The sequence below is a fragment of the Biomphalaria glabrata genome, chromosome 15 (assembly GCF_947242115.1).
Source record: "Biomphalaria glabrata chromosome 15, xgBioGlab47.1, whole genome shotgun sequence".
Taxonomy (NCBI): Eukaryota; Metazoa; Mollusca; class Gastropoda; family Planorbidae; genus Biomphalaria; species Biomphalaria glabrata.
Window position 1 is genome coordinate 15,531,224 of NC_074725.1, and position 22,790 is coordinate 15,554,013.

Genomic DNA, 22,790 nt, shown 5'->3' on the forward strand with positions numbered 1-22,790 from the left:
GTTGGACTACAGTGTACCGAAACAAAAATATTTCTCAACATATCATTTAATTATTTTTTTTAACAGAGAACCTCTTTATATTTTCTTTTCGTAGTCCAAACGGCAGATTATGGAAGCGGGCAAGATTCTAACTTAGGACCACTGTGATCACAGTTCGAAGCCATACCAGTGTTAGTCTAAAATTGGTTTTGAATTGGAACAGTTTTCTTAAGCTTGACCTACATATCGAAACATCTAAACGTGTTTTAAAATGAATTTTTTTGCCTCCTTTTTCCTGTTTGACTTTTATATTATCTCTGTCGTTCACCTGACCTTCTGCCACGAACCGCCAAGACATTTCTCCGCATTGTTCTATAACTACAATTTACCTCACATCGCTTTCAATACCCCCCACCCTCCTTTTTTAAAAAATCCTGTCAGCTGTGTTGTGATGCTTAATCCTCTCTTCCCCCCTCCCCCAGGGTCTCATACTTTGTGACAATGCCCGAATCCTTCCGTTCGCCAACATGTCCAGTTTGTCACGGACAACGGCTCTATTAGCTTTTAAGCGTTGACTCGCCTCTCGGTGGACACTGGCACATCCTGAATGCACTGTCGTCTGCGAGGTTTCTGGAATGTTTTCACCAGTTCACCTTTTGTTTCCAAGCGGACTGTCAAATAACCTTGACATTAAGTCGTTTCCCTTTGTTTGTTCAGTCATGATTTACTTCCCTTCGACGCCTCCGCGTGTGTGATTGTGAATAATGATACCTCACGGAAACGAAAATTGTTTTTGGATTACAAGAATGCTTTTGCAAATTTGAATAATCAGAACATGAGCCAGATATGAGTAAATTATGAAAGTCTTAGACTTGCGTACGAAATAGCTCGAAAGGGAAATTCTTTAATGTGTACAAATATCAAAGTCACATACTTTTGTAGCTGTAGTGTTAACGTGGTCAGATTAAAACATGCAAACACATACACGAGCAGCATTAGAAGACAATAAGTTCAGAGAAGAAAAAGTACAGTTCCCCTTTCACACCTTGTGGGATATAGGGCAGATAATATAAAGGTCATATGTTTCTGTAGCCTACGGTTAACGAGGGTGTCATGTGGCCAGCACAACGATCAACCGCATTTACTTTTTCCACAACTAATGTCAGATACCCATTAGAGCTGGGTGGACTCAGAAGTGCCCTAAAGATCCCGAAATTAAAAAATCACAGTCTTCACCAGGATTCGAACCCTGGGACCCCAGTTCGGAAGCCAAGCGCTTTACCGCTCAGCCACATCGCCTCTGAGTTCAGAGAAGAAGGTGGAGAAAATCTGATGGACTATAGATAGGCTGCAGTGAGGACATTGAACCACTTTTAGAGACACCATTAGTCTTTTTTGGTAGGTCTAAAACTCTTGTGCATGACAGTAAGAGTTGAGGTAGATAAATGTTGAGGTAGATAAGAGTTGAGGTAGATAAAAGTTGAGGTAGATGAGAGTTGAGGTAGATAAGTGTTGAGGTAGATCAGAGTTGAGGTAGATAAGAGTTGAGGTAGATAAGAGTTGAGGTAGATAAGGGTTGAGGTAGATAAGAGTTGAGGTAGATAAGGGTTGAGGTAGATAAGTGTTGAGGTAGATCAGAGTTGAGGTAGATAAGAGTTGAGGTAGATAAGAGTTGAGGTAGATAAGGGTTGAGGTAGATCAGAGTTGAGGTAGATAAGAGTTGAGGTAGATAAAAGTTGAGGTAGATAAGAGTTGAGGTAGATAATAGTCGAGGTAGATAAGAGTTGAGGTAGATAAGTGTTGAGGTAGATCAGAGTTGATGTAGATAAGAGTTGAGGTAGATGAGAGTTAAGGTAGATGAGAGTTGAGATAGATGAGAGTTTAGGTAGATAAGAGTTGAGGTAGATAAAAGTTGAGGTAGATGAGAATTGAGGTAGATGAGAGTTGAGGTAGATAAGAACGTTAAGCTGGCCATAGATGAGAAACGTAAAGCTGGCCATAGATAAGAACGTCAAGCTGGCCATAGATGAGAACGTCAAGCTGGCCATAGATGAGAACGTAAAGCTGGCCATAGATGCGAACATCAAGCTGGCCATAGATGAGAAACGTAAAGCTGGCCATAGATGAGAACGTAAAGCTGGCCATAGATGAGAACGTAAAGCTGGCCATAGATGAGAAACGTCAAGCTGGCCATAGATGAGAAACGTAAACTGGCCATAGATGAGAACGTAAAGCTGGCCATAGATGAGAACGTCAAGCTGGCCATAGATGAGAACGTCAAGCTGGCCATAGATGAGAACGTCTAGCTGGCCATAGATGAGAACGTCAAGCTGGCCATAGATGAGAATGTAAAGCTTTCCATAGATGAGAACGTCAAGCTGGCCATAGATGAGAACGTCAAGCTGGCCATAGATGAGAACGTCAAGCTGGCCATTGATGAGAACGTAAAGCTGGCCTTAGATGAGAACGTAAAGCTGGCCATAGATGAGAACGTAAAGCTGGCCATAGATGAGAACGTCAAGCTGGCCATAGATGAGAACGTAAAGCTGGCCATAGATGAGAACGTAAAGCTGGCCATATATGAGAACGTAAAGCTGGCCATAGATGAGAACGTCAAGCTGGCCATAGATGAGAAACGTAAAGCTGGCCATAGATGAGAACGTAAAGCTGGCCATAGATGAGAACGTCAAGCTGGCCATAGATGAGAACGTCAAGCTGGCCATAGATGAGAACGTAAAGCTGGCCATAGATGAGAACGTCAAGCTGGCCATAGATGAGAACGTAAAGCTGGCCATAGATGAGAACGTAAAGCTGGCCATAGATGAGAACGTCAAGCTGGCCATAGATGAGAACGTAAAGCTGGCCATAGATAAGAACGTAAAGATGGCCATAAATGAGAACGTCAAGCTGGCCATAGATGAGAACGTCAAGCTGGCCATAGATGAGAACGTAAAGCTGGCCATAGATAAGAACGTAAAGATGGCCATAGATGAGAACGTAAAGCTGGCCATAGATGAGAACGTCAAGCTGGCCATAGATGAGAACGTCAAGCTGGCCATAGATGAGAACGTCAAGCTGGCCATTGATGAGAACGTAAAGCTGGCCATAGATGAGAACGTCAAGCTGGCCATAGATGAGAACGTCAAACTGGTCATAGATGAGAACGTAAAGCTGGCCATAGATGAGAACGTCAAGCTGGCCATAGATGAGAACGTCAAGCTGGCCATAGATGAGAACGTCAAGCTGGCCATAGATGAGAACGTCAAGCTGGCCATAGATGAGAACGTAAAGCTGGCCATAGATAAGAACGTAAAGATGGCCATAGATGAGAACGTAAAGCTGGCCATAGATGAGAACGTAAAGCTGGCCATAGATGAGAAACGTCAAGCTGGCCATAGATGAGAAACGTAAACTGGCCATAGATGAGAACGTAAAGCTGGCCATAGATGAGAACGTCAAGCTGGCCATAGATGAGAACGTCAAGCTGGCCATAGATGAGAACGTCTAGCTGGCCATAGATGAGAACGTCAAGCTGGCCATAGATGAGAATGTAAAGCGTTCCATAGATGAGAACGTCAAGCTGGCCAAAGATGAGAACGTCAAGCTGGCCATTGATGAGAACGTAAAGCTGGCCATAGATGAGAACGTCAAGCTGGCCATTGATGAGAACGTAAAGCTGGCCATAGATAAGAAACGTAAAGCTGGCCATAGATGAGAAACGTAAAGCTGGCCATAGATGAGAAACGTAAATCTGGCCATAGATGAGAAACGTAAAGCTGGCCATAGATGAGAAACGTAAAGCTGGCCATAGATGAGAACGTCAAGCTAGCCATAGATGAGAACGTCAAGCTGGCCATTGATGAGAACGTAAAGCTGGCCATAGATGAGAATGTAAAGCTGGCCATTGATGAGAACGTAAAGCTGGCCATAGATAAGAAACGTAAAGCTGGCCATATATGAGAACGTCAAGCTGGCCATAGATGAGAACGTCAAGCTGGCCATTGATGAGAACGTAAAGCTGGCCATTGATGAGAACGTAAAGCTGGCCATATATGAGAACGTAAAGCTGGCCATAGATGAGAACGTCAAGCTGGCCATAGATGAGAACGTCAAGCTGGCCATTGATGAGAACGTAAAGCTGGCCATAGATAAGAAACGTAAAGCTGGCCATAGATGAGAAACGTAAAGCTGGCCATAGATGAGAAACGTAAATCTGGCCATAGATGAGAAACGTAAAGCTGGCCATAGATGAGAAACGTAAAGCTGGCCATATATGAGAACGTCAAGCTGGCCATAGATGAGAACGTCAAGCTGGCCATTGATGAGAACGTAAAGCTGGCCATAGATGAGAACGTCAAGCTGGCCATTGATGAGAACGTAAAGCTGGCCATAGATAAGAAACGTAAAGCTGGCCATAGATGAGAAACGTAAAGCTGGCCATAGATGAGAAACGTAAATCTGGCCATAGATGAGAAACGTAAAGCTGGCCATAGATGAGAAACGTAAAGCTGGCCATAGATGAGAAACGTAAAGCTGGCCATAGATGAGAAAATGAATGCAGTCGAAAAATTCTCTCTTTCTGGAATGAACACAATTATAGCGAGGAGGATAAACAAAAAAAAATGGACACGCTCTCATTCAAATTACAAGATAAACGAATTTAAAACGATCTATTCCGACTCGACCAACGTATAATTAATCGCTTCAGAGCCGGACACAACAGAATCAAATAGTACACGTCCCTGAAGCCAATGAAATTAGCCCCTTGTGGAGTCTCACCAGGGAATGCTGACCATGTCTTTTTAAGCTCCATGCTCTATCGAGAGCACGAACAGGACACTGGCCCCAATACACCCATATAGAAGAAAAACTCTATGAAGCTGCCTTATCTGAAAACTGCTGCGTAGCTTGCTTAACTCAGATATTGAACTGGTCATCAGAATCCTCCAACATGATAATTGGAACACAGATAAACAAGAATTAAGATAAATCAGAATTAGAAGCTAGAATACAATTAGTATCGAAGATAAATAAGAAAAAATAGTTTTTTTTTTTGTTTTTTTTTTTTTTTTTTTTTTGCAATTCCTCTTATCAGCTTGCAAATTCTTTATCAGTTAAAAAAAATGAGATCTCGAAAACTGCTCTAATGATTTTCCTAGAAATTTGACAGTGTATGTATATCTTTGGGGAAAAATGACTTACTTATTGGTCACACATGAAACACCGTAATAATTTGTCAAAATATAACAATTTAATAATTAATTAAATTGGTCAGGAGGTGTAGACGATTTATATGTTGAACACACATACGTCACCGGGTATTTGTTTTTAGAGTTAACTAAATAAATAGACCTATCATCAGACTAGAATCTTCTATATCACATATCTAGATTACTGTCTTGTAATATTGCCCTGTCTCGATCTGTATCACCAAACTAGAATTTTATTTACTCTGAGTAGGATTTTTTTTTTCAGTGGGTTGGTAAAAAATCTTCCTTTTTTTTTCTAAATCTTTCATTCATTAGTTATTAAGAACAAAGTAATCGCTCTTACAAAAAGTCATCAGCTTTGACTTGTTTCAAATGGGAACTCCATTGTGTTTCTATAGGATGCTCTTTTATAGCGTTGTGGTACTTCACAAATGTTGTCACAGTTCGAGTATTTGCAAGTCTTGGAAAGCCTTGACATTGTTATTGTAGTCATAATCATTGTTAAATACTTTTAGAAATTTACACAACAAAACATTCTTGTTTGTAATGCTGAAATAGAATTTAACCAAAATTAAACGGTAAACAAAAATCCCTTGCTATTACTAACTATGACAAGCTTCCCTAAGAATACATTTAATCAGATTCATAACCTCGTAAGATTATAGGGCACAATGTCTCGTCCCTTAGTAACAATTTATCAAAATGTATTTCATTCAGAAAAAAAGTACAAGTCTATTGTCCAGCTTTCGTTATAATGTACAAGTTTAACCTCCCACTCAATAGGACAAAAAAAAAAGGGGGGGGGGCATTTTTTAATAGTACAAATTCTTTTTTTAAGAGACTGGCCTCGATTCCGAACGATAGTGGCTCGCCCAAAAATAATTACACGGGTGTCAAACATTTATAGCTCTTGCAGTCACAGAAATGACGCAACGCTATTCTTAGACATCCATTCAGAAAGCAGCCAGATAATTTGAACGTGCGATAACATCGCCCAAGCTTTGACTCTGATGATAACCACCAGGTCTGAAAGCAGCATGCGGCCCTGGGGTCGAAGTCAGGGTTTATCTTGGGCTAGGATCGAGCACTTAGTGGCCATTAGAGCTGTCCACGCTTAGGTTTGCCTTAGTGAAAGTGGACAAGTAGAACACTGTGTGGTGTGATTATTAGATTCTGTATACGCTGGCGTAGATAGCTTATTGAGCCTCCCCGAGGGGGGCCACTTAAGTGTGCTCTCTAAAAACGTTATTTAAAAAAGAAAGAACGAAGACCAGCACCAAATATAGAACTTAGGGAATACCCGATCTGTTAATAGAATAGAACGCTTTTATCATGCACGTCTAGGAAACACATGTTTAGCACATTAAGTTTCTTTAGTGTTTGTCTAAAGCTCGTCCCAGGTCCAAAACGTATAAGATAACTAGCCTACTGTAAAGGGATTTTGACTCCGAATGGTTGGTGGGGGGGGGGGGGGGGTCACTGGTCAAGTGGAATCACTCCATCCCAAACAATTGTATTTGACTTACTTCAGCATACCATAGGTGTAGGTAACAAGTGAAAGAATGGACACATAAAAAATGTAGACAAGTGAAAGAGTATGCAGAAAACATTAGATAGTATCGTGTACATATTAGATATAATCTTGTAAGCATTAGAAATAAACCTGTACACAATAGTAGAATGTCTTCGCCAGATATTGGGAATTAGGTGCCCCGAACAGATATCTACTGTCAGCTTGTGGAAGATAATCCAGCAAAAATCTATAGCCCAAGATATTAAAAACTAAAGTAGAGCTGGATAGAAACACCCTGCGAAAAGCAACTACCATGGTACCACATGCCACCGCTTGATTAGGATCCGCATAAATATAGGAGAGTGTGCAGACTGAAGCAAACCTGAAGAGGTCAGTCATCAGTGTAGTGAGTTCGGTGTAGACGTGTGGTTGCGGCCCTATGCTTTCCTGAATAAGTAGGTACAACAGAATCCAGCAGACATTTGACAATTTCTAATCAAGTCATTCTGTTTAGGTACATTCTGACATTACATTCAATAAAATTCTATGTTTAATCCACAGTTTAATGCTGTTTTGAAACAAAGGACAAAGCAGGGAGAAACTGTTGCATTACAGATATACAAAATACACACATAGACCAGTGCTGCATTTCCCTGTAGGCAACATAAGTTATAGATTAGGGCCCTTACTTTACGGGGGGCACCAAAAAATTGATTTAAATAAAAAGCAAAAGAATAAATTACGTTACGATGATTACAGAGGGCCCTAAAATCTCAAATACCTTAGGACCTTATCAATTCTGTATCCGGTCCTGGCATAGAATCTGGAAATTTTGACAATTTTGTTTTTGTATTTTTAAAAAAAAAATGTTCCTCTGTGAGATGAGAAGTGATTGGTTTAATTGCCAATGAATCACCGCTACATCTGTTGTCATGCGAGACACTAACCACATCTTTTGTGTTGGCCAATGCCAAGAATATTTTAAATGACATTGTTCATAGCAACTTTTTCATTTTAGACAGTGTACAGCAGGTCAGATGAACTTGAACTAGATTAAAACTAAGACTAAAACTGCTTTATTGATCCTTATGGGAATTTATTGTGACTATTTTCTCATATAAAAACAGCACAACAGAAACATTCACATAAATACAACAGACACAACATGAGTTCATTCAGCGACTACATACAAGCATCTTGGTCTTTTTCATGTTTCTATCTAGATTTATGTAATTCAATAGCATACAAGTAATTATATTGTGTGACTGGTACCAACAGCAGTCTGTGTGATGCTCCCAGCATGCACACAAACTTTTTATTTTTAATAGGCCTACAAAATAGTCGAAACCTTTTTTTTTAAATAGTATCGATATATCAATATCATCTTGGACCCACCAGCCCAAAGAGATGGTCTACGCCTATTTGTCCTTCAAAGAGTGGAGGCGATTCCTTGTTTTACTGGCCCCACACCTTTGTAAACAGTAGCTGGTTTCAATAGATGATATCGACTTTAAGCTCTCAAAGGGCAAAATTATTTTCTGCTATTAATAACTTCGTATTCAACGTAATATTTTTTTTATTTAATAAAGCCTTGACCTTATCAAATCTAGTTCCTAAGGCCCGAGAGAGGAGGAAAATTAAGAAAGAGTAACTATGATGTAATATGTATCCTCATTACGGCCTTGTTTAAAAATTCATATTCAGTTTTCACATAACATTTACATCGAAACACCTGGCGTAGCCGGTGGGTAAATGTTTAGCGCCAGTTAATAGTGTAACATTTACAACTCGTGGAATGAGATACAGATCTCTAACCAGTGCCGTATCTAGATTTGAAAAGGTCCTAAGCTATTTGAGATATAGGGTCCTTTCGGGACCCCTTAAAAGTCCATATTTTAAATGCCAATGTTAAATATTTCTTGGGGGCCCTAAATTACAGTTTATGTTCCCTATAGGTAGATCCGGCCCTGTGTCTAACTAGAGAATACGTTGATTAAGTTGTTTAGAAACATTTGATATCATGCTGTTAATAGAATTGGACTCATCACATTACTACTTAAGTCTATACAACTGGAAACAGAAGGGGAAAAAAAGGGAAAGATGGACAAGTGACTTAATAAAGGCTGAAGTGGCATAGATCTCATCTCCCTCATGTGATTCAGTTGGCAGGTCCTGGAAGTGATCTAACTCCAAGTGCTGCCCATTTAGTAGTTTTAGTAGGAAACAAAAAAAAATGAGATTTTTGACACGTGAAGTGTCTGACGCCATAAGAGTTGACGCCCTGATTTAATGTTGTCCAACTTCAGACCAGCCACAACACCAAGTCCTGTCATCATCTAGCGAGGACACCTTCTTCTCCACGTCTGAAAAGTCTGCCCCCCCCCCTTCTCCCGTCACAAATCTTCTCAACCTAAATTATATTGACCGTTCCCTGGACTTCGCGTGACCATTAGCAGTAAACAGCTACATCCTCGCCCTCCCCTCTCTCTCTCCGTTCTCCCTCTCTCTTCGCCCCGCTAGGAGGTCGCGTTGCGGTAGGCCAGCACTCCAGTTAATGTTACAAGGTCTGGCTAAAGGCTGCGACCACAGAGGTACACTGTTCATGATTTAATGACATTGGACACAATTCGTTCGTTCGTTGTTGATAGCCCAGGGTTTACCTGCACTTGTGCTATATGGTGTGCTGCTCTTCCATTGTTACTTCTTAGGAATTATGTTTACGTAGATTTAATATAGTGCCAGTTAAGGGTAAGTTTGATATTATTAAATAGTTTTTATCAATTATAAGCTTATTGTCATTTAATGACATTGGTACTGTTATTGAAATATGACCTAGATTCTCGATCTATATCTAGATTAAATCTATACTTATAGATTCTACTTCTAGATAGTAGATCAAAATCAAAATTTTCACATTATATTTGCTAACATTGAGAGCCAATGAAGAGTATAATCGATCTCCTAGGGTTTACTTAAGTCATTGTAGATATAGTCTAATTATTAGTGCTATTGTTGTTATTATTAGTAGGTTGTTAAATATTACATGATTAGCTTTTTGAAAACATTTTTTTTTATTTTTGTTATTTAATTAATTGCTTATTATAAAAAAAAAGCCTTTATAGATATAGGCCTATCAGTCTGTTTGATAAATTAAACAAAACTAGATTATTCTAGATCAAATCAGATTCATTTACCTGACTACCGTGAAACTTAATGTTTAAAATTTCTTATTAACCTTTCCACTAATCGGGTGATTCAAAATGAAAGTAACATTTCTTTTTAGGTTATCTTATCTTGATGTATACATTTGTATTTCTTGGGAAAAGATAAGATAAGACGTAATGCATATTCATCTGATAATCGTTAAAAATATATGTGTGCACCATTATGTTCATTCCTTCTTACAAAAGCTTATATCTCACTCACTTAGTCTGGTTTCATTTTGTGTACACATTTCTCCCACAACCATTGTTGGATCCAACTGAAACAGTACACAATTATTTATTGTACTTAAAAAAAAAACACGAATCAATAAAAAAAAAAAACTAATCAAATAGTTAAGGAATTATTGGTAATTAGTTATTTTATTGGGTATCAAGAAAGGAAATAAATGCTACTAATTGACAGATGTGGTCGAATATGTGGAGCTATTCCCCTTTTTTGTACAGGTTTTTTTCTCGCGCTTTCTCTCTGATAAGTTGAAATATTGCATAATTATTGAATGTCGTTGACAACACATGAAACAATAAAAAAATTTAACCAATTAGTGGTAATTAATTATTTGTGTTTGATATGGAAAAAGTAAGCTTATTTCTGCAGTATTGTGATTTATGGCTGTGACTTTTTTTGCAGTTATTTCCCTTAGATAAGCTTTGTTTTCTTCAAATATTTTTGTTTTAAAGTCAGCATCTGTTTCTTTTTTTAAATGTTCCTTTATTTTTACAAATCTTATATCAACTCACTCTGTCTGTCTGTCTGTGTAGTAAAAAGTGTGCACACGATATTTCTCCCATATCCATTCACGGATCAAGTTGAAACTTCGCACATATATTCATTGACATAGGCAAGACATGAATCAATTTTAAAAAAAAAAAGTAACTTATTAATTACTGGAAACTAATACTTCAGCATTCACAGATATGGCTAAATGTGTTGGGTTTAGTCCCCCCAAATAATTGTTAACGCTATTTCTCCCTCACGCATTTTCCGATCAAGTTGATACTTGAAAAAAATATTTATTGTACCTAACAAAACATTAATCAAAGAACAAAAATACTCAATTAGTCAATTAATTATTAATAATTAATTATTTTGTTTGATATCGAATAAGGAAAATTACTTGTACATTATGATTATATCTAGTTTTAAGGACAAAGTTCTTCCCCTTTAGTTATGTAGAATGGAGCGTACAGCGAGCCACTTAACGTACAGCGAGCCACTTATCGAGGGTCAATCTAAGCATTAACGATCATAAACATTTTCTGAAAGCTCGACGTGTTGGGTTCACTTTGAGCTCGGCGTATAAATACACCTGACCAGCCCAAACCTTGCGTCCTCCTAAAACTTTATGAGATTGACGCACGCACCTTGACGTATGCCCCTCGACATTTTCGCTCCAGGCTGTAGACAGTCTTCAAACTTCAAAGTTTGCACGAGCTAAGCCGCGGTGATGCGCTTCATTGCCTACAAGATTTGAACTCGCATTTATGTCAACGATTCTCAAGTTAAGCTTAATTATGGCGAACAAAGAAAGAAAAAAACATCTTTTCATATTAAAAAAAAATCTTTTTCATGTCATAATTTTTAACAAATTTTCCACATTTCAAGAATATATTTGATTTTCTAATTTAAAAAATCAATAGACGTATTATCATGATATAAGCTTTAAAAGAAAAAAAGTTTGAGAATCACTTATTTGCATCAAAACTCGTCTACAGCCTTTCAGCATTAAATACTGATACTACTACAAAGCTAATGCGCTAAAAGTCTGTCCTGTAGTTTCACTGGTAGACATGCGATGCATATGTTATGTTCTCATCTTTCTACTGGTTTCTGGTGACCATGGGCTGGGGTTGTGTCTATACCTGAGTGATTTTATTGAGCTTGACAGGCACCCAAAGCAGCAAAGGCTTTTTGGCGCCCTCAACCTTATTTACCAATACTGTATGTATTTATATTTGCATAAGGCAAGTAAGCAATACAAAATATGTGCATATAATGTAAACGAAGGCAATGAACGTAGCAGAGTAGCTACAGATAGAAGATAGAATAGTTTATGTAGGGTTTTCATACCCATTTTAGCGCCCCAACGCCACGGTACCCAACCCCCCCCCCTCTGTATGTGTTTGTTTTATATAAGACTTGGTACCACAAAAAAAAAAAAAAACAGTGATTCGCTGGAACTTGCAGTGACTTTGTAAATACAACTCTGACAACTTTATTTACCCAAGGGACTATTGGGGTCAACTAGCTTTTATCTTCCGCAAGTCGAACCGACCGAGGCGAGAGAGGCAATAAAGATATGACACACAACACAATCAGATTAGAGGAACTGTTATTAATGGCGCTTAGCGCATTAGAGATTTCGTTTTATTGTGTCTTTTGCTTCTATAAATTGGTCCGTCTGTTGTTAAACATAATGTAAGTTTTTATGGGTATTTCACAGCGAAGAAATTGTATTGACGGTTTAGGGGTTAACAACCATAGTCCAGGAAGTTTTCAAATGATCCCGGTTTTTGAAGAAAAGAAGAATCCAACAAGCAGAATGAAAAAAGGTTTAATACAAAACAACACTTATCTAAGGGGCAGAGCTGCAAAATCACTACTATGTTTTAGTTACCCTTTCTATATAAAACAAAAATTAATTACCATTACTTGGTTAATGAATTGGTTAGTTGTTTTTTTTTTAATTGATTCACATATTATTATTAACAATGAATAATTATGCACAATTTTAACTTGATCCGATCTACCTTGTGACTCTAGCTGTCTCCATTTTCTTCAGACACTTCGTGACAAGCTGGCTGGGTCAGAAACACTAGATCTTATTGATTTTTTATGTTAGCCCCTTTGAGAGGGAAGGAATAACTAGGCTATATCTTATCAATCAGAAACAGAAACTAGATCTAGGCATTCTATAGCCCTAACTCCCAGATTGAGTTACCCCATGACTCTTGTTTAAGAGTTCTTGTTAATTTTCATTTCGGTTTCCCTGCTGTTATGTGTGCTAAAGCTTGTCTCTCTGTGAAAGTTGGGTCTACATACGATGTTGCGCTAATGTTGAGATCTTAAAAACGAATCAGCTCTTTGGGAACTTCTAAAGTATCATTGAAAATAGTACAATCACCGAAATCAGATGTTTCCATTTTTTTTACAAAGCTTATATCAACTCACGCTGTCTGTCTGTCTGTCTGGAAAAATTGTGTGTTATTTCTCCCATTTCTCATTCTCTGGTGACGATGAATTTGTTATTTCAAATTCATTGTCCCGAAGAAAACATGAATCAATAAAAAAGAAAAAAAAAACAAGTAATTAAATAGTTAGTGGTAATTAATTAATTATGTTTGATATAGAAATGGGAAATACATCTTGCAATATTAATATATATGGCTGTAAATGTGCAATTATTTCCTTTATATAAACTTTTAAATTTATTTTTGTAAAATTTGTTTATGTATTTTCTTTAACGAAACTCACGAGTACTGAAAAAAGTTAGTTCCCTTTCCATCCAAAGCGGAGATAACTTAAAGGCTAAATCTAATCTCTTTCTGACTGACAGTCCATAAATTTAAATAAATGCTCATTAAAGACTATCGACAAACTTTTAAATACATATCAGTGGGTTTTGTTTAGAGGCTGTGTACTCAAGTAGGACTGTTCCCTAGCCCGGAGCGTGTGATTAATTTTAAGCAGCATGTGTCCCTCTTTTTTTTTTAATAGTGATAATGATAACCACCCTTAACTTAAAAGCTGATAATGCTGCTCTCATTCTTTCTTCTGACTATCAAGAGGCGGGAGGCTCGAGTGTACCAATGAGTAGCCCCTAGATGGGGTCAAGTAATCTGTCAGAGAAGGCAGTGGTTACCGACATTTTAAAAAGTGATTTCCCATTCTAGAAATGCCATCAGAATCAGATCGCTACAGAGTGTGGCCATCAACCATTGAGAGAGATGCACTGGTGATAAGATTTTTAGATCAAGATGTCGCTAAGAGATCCAGATGTAACATTTCAAGTGCTGCTATACTAAATGTAGGCCTAACATGTTGTACTAGCGCCACAGTACTTCAAGGATTCTCATAAGTCAAAGAGTTTAAAGCGTAGAGTTACAAAAAAAGGGCATCTCATTTATGAATTTAATGAATCGTGATTATTTTTGTAGAACATGACTTCTATACACTCTACATCTTGCATGACTGGAAACATTTTCCAAAGCCTACTATACCCTCTACATCTTGCATGACTGGAAACATTTTCCAAAGCCTACTATACCCTCTACATCTTACATCACTGGAAACATTTTTTTCATTACTTCTATATGCTCTGAATCTTACATGACAGGGACTAGAAACATTTTCCCCTTCCCATATCCTCTACATTTAACAAGACATGTAATTTTCCTCTCCCCTCAATCTTGTGTAAGTGGCTATGGAAAATTCTCTTCAATACCAAGTTTGAGCATTAATCAGTAGTGTTACTGTGAAGGATGCAATGAATGATCCTTTTACCCTATTTCAAAATGAGAACCACTGAAGCACCTGGTTATCAAGTTGGATTGTTTCCCCTACTCTGAGATCGTCCTATCACAACTTCTTGTTGAAGTGCTGACTCTTCTCGTGCCCAAGAACCCACGTGATCAATTTAGCGATTTGCATATCATGATGGCTTTTGGTCTAATACGATGCCAAAAAGACACTCAAGAAATGAATAATAGTATAATAGACACAGGATGTTACTCGTCAATTTTCAAACATGGCGGAAAATCCATAAATAACTTTGCTCTTTGGTGTTTCCGGTGTAGAAAAAGGAAAGCAGTGATAAGCCAAAAGTATTTTAATAAATCATTTCATCATTTCTGAACGATGGTAGGAAAATATATATTTATTATTTAACTGACAACAGTGATCTTTCCATATGGTGTCCTCGACATTGTCTATTTATTTGTAAATCTTCCTCTTTTCAATTTTGTTCCTACTGATCTATTGCAGGCCTTTGGCTACCACATTTCTCCATTTCGTTTTCTCTTCTTTTCACCCATAAAACTAAAACGTTCCCCTCTCAGACATTTAGATATTTAAAGGGTGGGGGGAATGATGTAAAGGTCATTTGTTTGTAAGGACGACGGTCAACGGGGGTGTCTTGAGGCCAGCACAACGACCAACCCCCTTTTATTTTCGCTCTTTTCACTTTTGTTTTGATTGATTCATGTATCATCTTGAACCATAAAATAATTGAGCGAATTTTCATTTGATCCGTGACTGGGAAGTGGGAGAAATAACGTGTACAAGATTCCACCCAGACAAACAGATGGAGTGAGTTAATATACGATGTGTATAAACACATAACATTGACAATATGAATCCAATAAAGTTGTTTCCCCCATGTCACAATGTTAGTCAATGAAGTAGATGGCCTTGACCTTGTAATCTTGTGAAAGTATTTTCCCATTCAGTTTTAGATGTGTGTTTGTTCGTGAATGTTCCTGTGTCTTGCTGGTCTCTTTCTTTCTTCAAGTTACAATTCAAATATGGAGTGTCTTGCTGGTCTCTTTCTTTCTTCTAGTTACAATTCAAATATGGAGTGTCTTGCTTGCGTTCACATCACACCTGTCACTTGAGCTACCTGTCACTTGACAACAACTTGCTACTCAACGACGCATTAGACAATATTGCGAAGTAACAAATCTTGATCCAGGAAGCTTTGTTGTGTTTATGTCACTGCCTTTGCACGCGCTTTTGACTTGACAGCGGTCTCTGGGTTCTTTTTTGTTCCGTTAACCAACACTTGGTCTGTGTAGTATCCCTAGCCCTCTCTCTCTCTCTCTCTCTCTCTCTCTCTCTCTCTAGGTGAACTGAATAACGTTATGATGTTAGCGTTTCAGACATTAAACGCTGAAAAACACGTTCAACAGCTTGTAGATATAGATCTTCCAGGCTGCAACGAAGAACATTTTTTTTCTCTATATCTGCCGAAAATTAGACACATCTCAGCTGGTTTTGCGTAATCATGGGAAGGTTATCATTCTTGGTTACGTGCAACAAATATTTCATCGCTAACTCGCTCTAGGAACTACATCTATAGATGCCTACATGTTAGCTATATGAGAGTTATTTCTATTGTCGAAAAGACTCGATAAACATTTCGAAATCTTATCTTATGTAATACAGACGATACTTCAAAAAAAAAAAAAAAAAAATGATTAAGTCCTACGCGTCATGCATATTAACCAATGACCAAAATTCTTCTAAGTCACTGGTTTTCCTGGCTAGCTCAAAAACACTAGGGAAGAAGGAGCATTTAAACAAAGTTGTCCTAGCATATGGAACTAGGAATGTTAGATTAGATAGGCCTAATGTCTTGAAGCAAAGTGCGTAGATTCTATTTATAATCATTCATTAGCAAGAAATCCCCAAAGATTCGCCCTTTTCCATCTGCATCTTGAACGAGTTACGTTGTTCCGTTTTGGTTGCCTACTTTGAGACACAATGTATTGTTGGTGTCGACTTGCCTCTCGGAAAGTTTCAATGAACCTTCAACTCAACATTAGGAATGGTCGCTTCTCATGTAGGCCCTAACGTCAATCTTTTTTTTTTACATCTATAAATAAAGGTTTGATATAGAATCTATGCCTACTTTAGAATGATAGGATCTAGATCTAGGCCTAGTTTTATTTGACCAGACTAACTCACACAAGACACAAGAGCTATTCTAGATCCAGATTAAAACTTAACTAGATCTAGTTTTTATTCTAGGTTCTTTTGGCTTACCGGTGTGATTGACGCCAATTGGGCCATAATTTCCGACGGAACCTTATTTCTTTTAATCTAGTTATGAGTGAGTCTTGTGTGAATGTACACTTTGGTTTCTTATAGTTATAATGTTTTTTGTTTGGTGTAATGCACAAATTGTAAGACAAATTTCCTTACGGATAATAAAGATTATTATTATTATTATTATTATTATTATTAAATTGACTTTAATAGCAAAGATATGTCTTCTAATCACTAATGTTACTTATGGCTATTTTACAAAATAAATATAAATAGCAATACCTATGTTAATGATCATTATTACATAATTTTAGTTTGCGATTGTAATTTATTTTAGCCTGCAAACTTTAATGCTACTATTTGAGTCAGGTTGGCGGAAATGTCAAAAGAAGCTGAAAATGGTTATCGAAAAGGCTAAGGCTCAAATTAAATTTAGGCCTACACTCAATTTCTTGCAGAATCAAATTTTAAGAAAATATGCAAACAACAAAATGAACGCGTGTATCAGATAGGTATTGGCAGAGGGAGAGAGACAGAGATGAAGAAAAGGATTTTAAAAGCACAGGATGGAATAGTAGGCCTATGACTAATTGGCCCTGATGTTTTGTTTAAAATTGAAATAAAATGGAGCCTATGTAAAAATAAATAAAAAATATTTAGGCCTATGTTTACTTTTGTCTCGAAAGGCAATGTGCACATGTGTTGATTTGTTCTTGGGTCTGTGCAGAATCTGATGTAACTAAACAAGCCGAATTTGGCGCGGCAAACTTTGCCAGTGTTCGTGCATGAGGGTTACCTGATATGGCAGCTTTCTTTCTCATTCTCTTGTTCAATGTCGCTTTAGTGTCTCCATGCTGTCCTCTCATGTTGACCTCTTCATGCTGACCTCTTCATGCTGACCTTATTTATGCTGTCCTCTCCATGTTGACTTCTTCATACTGACCTCTTCATGCTGTCCTTTCCATGCTGACCTCTTCATGCTGTCCTCTCCATGCTGTCTTCTCCATGCTGTCCATATGCTCCCACATATTTTCATTGATTTCAGATCTCGCTTAGAGATATATAATGATATATACCAATAGTATGGAATGCAAATGTTGATCAAACTCCTTATGTAGATCTAGAAGCTACCTAGAAAGGCGTGAAAGAAGTCTTGTGAATATTAGTTGTTATACGGTGGCCATGTTCATTCTAAGTCACAGAATCTCATTAGTGTACATCAGCATTATCTCTAAGCTTATTTTACATTTCCAACTACATCTAGTTTTAATCAAATCTTTTAAGCATCACAACTTTTAATAGGAACATTGCAAGCAGTTTGAGATGCGTTTGTGAAGACTGTTATTTGCACTTGCGTCAAAGAAAGAACATGAATTTTTGAACAATATGCAAGAAAATATACACATTTTTTACAACAAAATGAAAAGAATATATAGAGCTATAAGTTCATATAAATTTTTAATGTGTGGAAAGTAATTTCAATGTTAACTTATTTTCATGAGCACTTAATGTTTAAAGACAACTTTTGTAATGTTAATGACCTATATACTCTTGATTTTGTATTCTTTGTTTTAAAACATTTTATTTAAATATTTTTGTGTTTCAACTCAACAGATAAGAACAGCAGCGAAATGAGAGTTGATAGGAGTTTCCCGCTGAATACTGATTCAGAGGAAGTGTGCTGGAGTCATGACCCTTGCCGGATCACTCTTGGCATCTTCACTGATGCCTATGACAACTTCTCGGTAGGGCACCAGTACCAGTCAGTCATAGACCTGGTGGATCCCAGTTTGAAATTGTTCTGTGAAACAGAGAGGGAAGTCCCATTTAACAGCAACTCCCCCCAGAATGACAGTTCCTTCACTCCCAGCCTGGCATTAATGCTTTTTCTGCGTGGGTCTGATGCAGATGACAATGTCAGCAGCGAGGATCAATTCCGCTTGCGAAAAGCCATGCATATATTTCAGCACCCACCTTGGAGGTTTCACCACTCAGAGAAAGTGAATCAAGAGCACATGAACGCTCTGCCTCAAAACTCTCAAGATTTCTATCTTTTAGCTCCAGACCTTCCGCTATGGGCCTTGAGACAGGTCCACTACGGTCGTGAGCACATCAGATATGTTCTATACACCCAGGATGACTCCTGGGCTGACCAGGTCCAGTTTTACTCCCTCCTAATTGGTTTGAAACCTGAGCTTCTCAGAGCAGACTTTTGCTTGTTTACACTGTATGCTAATGAGCACTATGACGTTCAATTTGCCCTAAAAAAGCAGCCTGGCAATGTGCAGACTCTGGCTGGAGTGCAGATTCAGATCAAAGTGAAAGACATAGGTCAACTGGTGCCTTTGTTTCCTAATGTTTGCCGCCCTATCAGTGATGTCCATTGGGAGACCATGGATCATGATGGTAATATTGTTGTCCTGAATCTTATCAAAACCAAACAAGATCACACCAGGGCTAAAACAATGCCCAAAAGGTCTTACTGTCCACCAGCTGGTCAGTATACCAATAACAATATCTGCAGCTCTGAAGACTCTGACTTCTTTTCCCTGACCTCATCATCTGAAGATTTCAGCATGAAATCAGGTTACCATACATATAGCAACATGGTGTCACCAACTGAACATTTAAACATGAAGGCAGGTTACCATACCTATAGCAACATGGTGTCACCAACTGAACATTTAAACATGAAAGCAGGTTACCATACATATAGCAACATGGTGTCACCATGCATTTCTGAACCCTCCAGCCACTTCATATTCGATTCCACATCCAGTGACCTTGACTGTGACCTGCCCTTGGTCTCCAGGTGCAAGCACAAGGAGGAGGACGAGACAAGCCTCACTCCCACCACCACCTCTGAAGAAAGTGGGATACAGAACTGCTCAGACGACGCCTCCTACTGTGAAGAGGACTCTTTGAAGTCATGCTTGAGCGTTTCATCTAAACACCGTATTGTCAAACTCAAAGTCAGGTTTAAGGATGAGGTTCAAACCTTTGACGAAGACACATGCAGCCAACATTCATCAGGCATTGACAGTGATTCAGAAATGGAAACCAAGTTTTCTTTTACACCTCTCAATAAAACACTTGAGCAGAATGACCAACCCTCACAAGATATCAACTTCCTACATCAGAGAAATCATCAAACAAACAATGATGCTAGAATTCTTTCCCAGTCATCATCTTATCAAAATGTCTCCAAGCTGCCACAAAATAAATTTCATTACACTGACAAACATGTAAAAGGCTCATGTTTTAATTCAGGCACCCCACCGTTACCCACAACATTTAGGCTTTGTGATTCCAGAACAAGTAGTAACAACCAAAATGTCTCAACTTTAAAAGACAACTTAAGTTACTCTTCCAGTTTATCAAATAATAATGTTGAGCAATGTTACAATAAATCTAAAAATGCTGCCGATAGCAAAGACAGCACATCATTCAGAACTTCTGATCAACTTTCTAGTGGACCATTAACACATCCCAAAGTTCAAAGTATTCAAGAGGATAAAACCACTATGAGAGGTCATCACATGTCAAGGTCACCTCAGAGATGTGCAGGGTCTGCCCAGCCTCCCCCACCTCCTGTTCGAGACATCAACACAAGGTTGCGCTCAGTCTCATGCAGTGACACCACGCCCTCAAACTTGGTTGCTGTAACTAAACAAAATGGGCAGCAAAAATTTTATTTTGAGGTAACACCCACAACTGTTGGCTCATCACCTTGCCCAGATAAAAATGGCAGCCACCAGGACACTGCTCTAAAATTCACTCTAAAGTATGACACAGGATTGTCTTCTGGCCAGGAGCAAGTTGGATTCTATGTCTAGACTGACGTGCCATGTTGACTAATGTTGACCAAATTAGGACAGTGACCTTCAAGTTGTGTTTTCATCCCACCTTATTAGGCCTAGTTTAAAAGGCATTCTCCAAATGGACAAGGGAAACAAATCTAATTAAAAGTGATCAACATCTGCCAAAATAATGTCCCCATGTACCAAAATAGGACAGCAAATGTATTTTGGCAGTTGTCTGATTTGGCAGCTTTCATTTCTTTCAATCATGGGCAAATGTTGTGTTGTAAGACCCAATGGTCTATTTTCTGAGTATTCCAGTAGGCCTAATCAATGTGGCTACATAGTTCTATTCTGATCTTAAAATGTGTGTGTGTGTGTGCATGGGTGGGGGAAATCAGATTTCTTAACAATTGTAAGCATTTAAACAGACTTTTTTTAATTGAAATGTCTAGACAAAAAAAAAAAAAAGTAGAATGGAAGACATTGATTTTTTTCCTTTCAATTACAGTATGCTGATTCAATGATCATGAAACATAACATGAATAGTGCTAACAACTTAAAAACTAAATTTTTTTAAAATTCTCAACAGAAGCTCAAAAAAAACTTAAATGAATTTTATATTTCAAAGGAAGCATAGCCTACTCAAAACAATTCAGTAGATGTCAGCTAAAAGTTATGGAAAATGTTTTTGGACCTGAAGGATACTATTTTTATCCTTTTTTTTTTTAAATTTGGACTTCTGTACCATATAAACTAAAATAATGATTTTTTTTTCTTCTTTTCCAATTTTCAAGTGTCTGCTATAAGAAAAAAACAGTGAAAGAATGAGTTTTTAAAACATAAGCCACCTCCCCCCACCTTCAGAAAATGTGACAAGTTTGGTAGATTTTTGCCAAACCAGTTCAGATTTTGTTTTATGTCCATAAAAAACTAATGCACAGAATAAAGTTGACTGAAAAAGCTACAAAAGTTTTAACATCATTAGAAATGATCCCAAACAAAAATCAATATTGATCCATTTCAATCAAACTCTCTCCTCTGTTCTAGAGGCATTTTAAAAGAAGTCATTGATCAATTGTCAATCAATATACTTATCAACTTCTATTATTTGAACCACTCACTAGTTCCCACAACTCTATTGTAAGTCTAATAGCTCACTGAAATCTGGCTGGGTTCAAATGAACATTTTTGTCATTGCTTTTTTTTTAAAAGGAACTTTTTCAATTATTGATTTATGGATAAATCATACCATATGGAGAACACTCGTTTTATTTCAGAATAAATGCATTGAAGCATGGCACTATAAAAATGTATAAGGTATAAATGTAAACTGTTAGGTCCAAAATAATCTTTAAAAGCTTTTTAGTTTGTTTGTTTTTTGTAGGATGAAACTGAAGAATTCAAACAGTTTTATATGTGATAATATGTAATTTAATGTGTATGTATGTGTTTGTACTGTTTCTATTATAAAGTGTTTTCTCTTATGAATAGATCTATTTGTTCTATTTGAAAAGTTATGAAGAAATATAACTACAGTACATGATATTTGGTTATGATATACCAGGATAAATAGAATAACAAATCACCAAAACAGGGGACATTATTAAAAACAGATCAAGCAAAAAAATTTACCTAAATTGTTTTTGTGACTGCTTCACTGAACTTGTCATGTTGGGTGTCATAATAATAGTATCTTTACTTTCATCAGCTGAGGCATAGTAAATCATCATTGATACTAATAATAAATGTGTAGTAGTCCCATTATGACTTTAGAAAAGATTAAATCATATTAATTGTTGTTTTTTTTCATACCAGGATCAATGTGCTTTCTTTTCATTCATATTTCCTTCATCAACTAGATATTTCTAGCTGTATCTATTGTGGACAAATAGAACTGCTGAGATTATAATAGAGGTTGTTTAATTTTGTTTTTTTATTATAAAGGAAGTATTTCTGCAAAGTACTGTGTCAATTATATTTATTTGTGCTCTGTAAATATTTGACAATGACAATATAAATTAAATTATTATCTATGATGGCTTTGACTCGCATTATTGTTATTACTAACTAGCGAATTCTTAATTTAAAAGAGAGAAAAATCAACTAATTAGTGAAATATAATGTATTATAAAACTAATTGTTATGATGGTTGGGTTTGGGCTACAAGCAGAATGCTTACAACAATGGAATGGAACTTTGGATTTTCACAAAGAACAAATTACCAAATGTGATTAGTTAGTCCTTGATATTAGGCAGCCAAACTCAATAACTCAATAGGTTAAATGATCTTGCCAGACG

At 37.3% G+C, this 22,790-nt stretch overlaps 1 protein-coding gene across 6 annotated transcripts in view; it reads left to right on the forward strand.

The window, feature by feature from the left end:
- Nucleotides 1–22,530, forward strand: part of LOC106053164 (uncharacterized) — a 54,925-nt gene extending 32,395 nt beyond the window's left edge. For 3 of the 6 annotated variants that reach the window (XM_056012220.1, XM_056012221.1, XM_056012218.1), the window contains one exon: nucleotides 18,304–22,530. In XM_056012220.1, the coding sequence (XP_055868195.1) occupies nucleotides 18,304–20,525 (2,222 nt within the window). In that variant the 3' untranslated portion in view covers nucleotides 20,526–22,530. Of the gene's footprint in view, nucleotides 1–8,981; nucleotides 9,451–16,135; nucleotides 16,484–16,557; nucleotides 16,754–18,303 lie in introns of those variants that run through there. The other 3 variants (XM_056012224.1, XM_056012222.1, XM_056012223.1) reach the window with 3 other exon arrangements.
- Nucleotides 22,531–22,790: the final 260 nt, after the last annotated feature.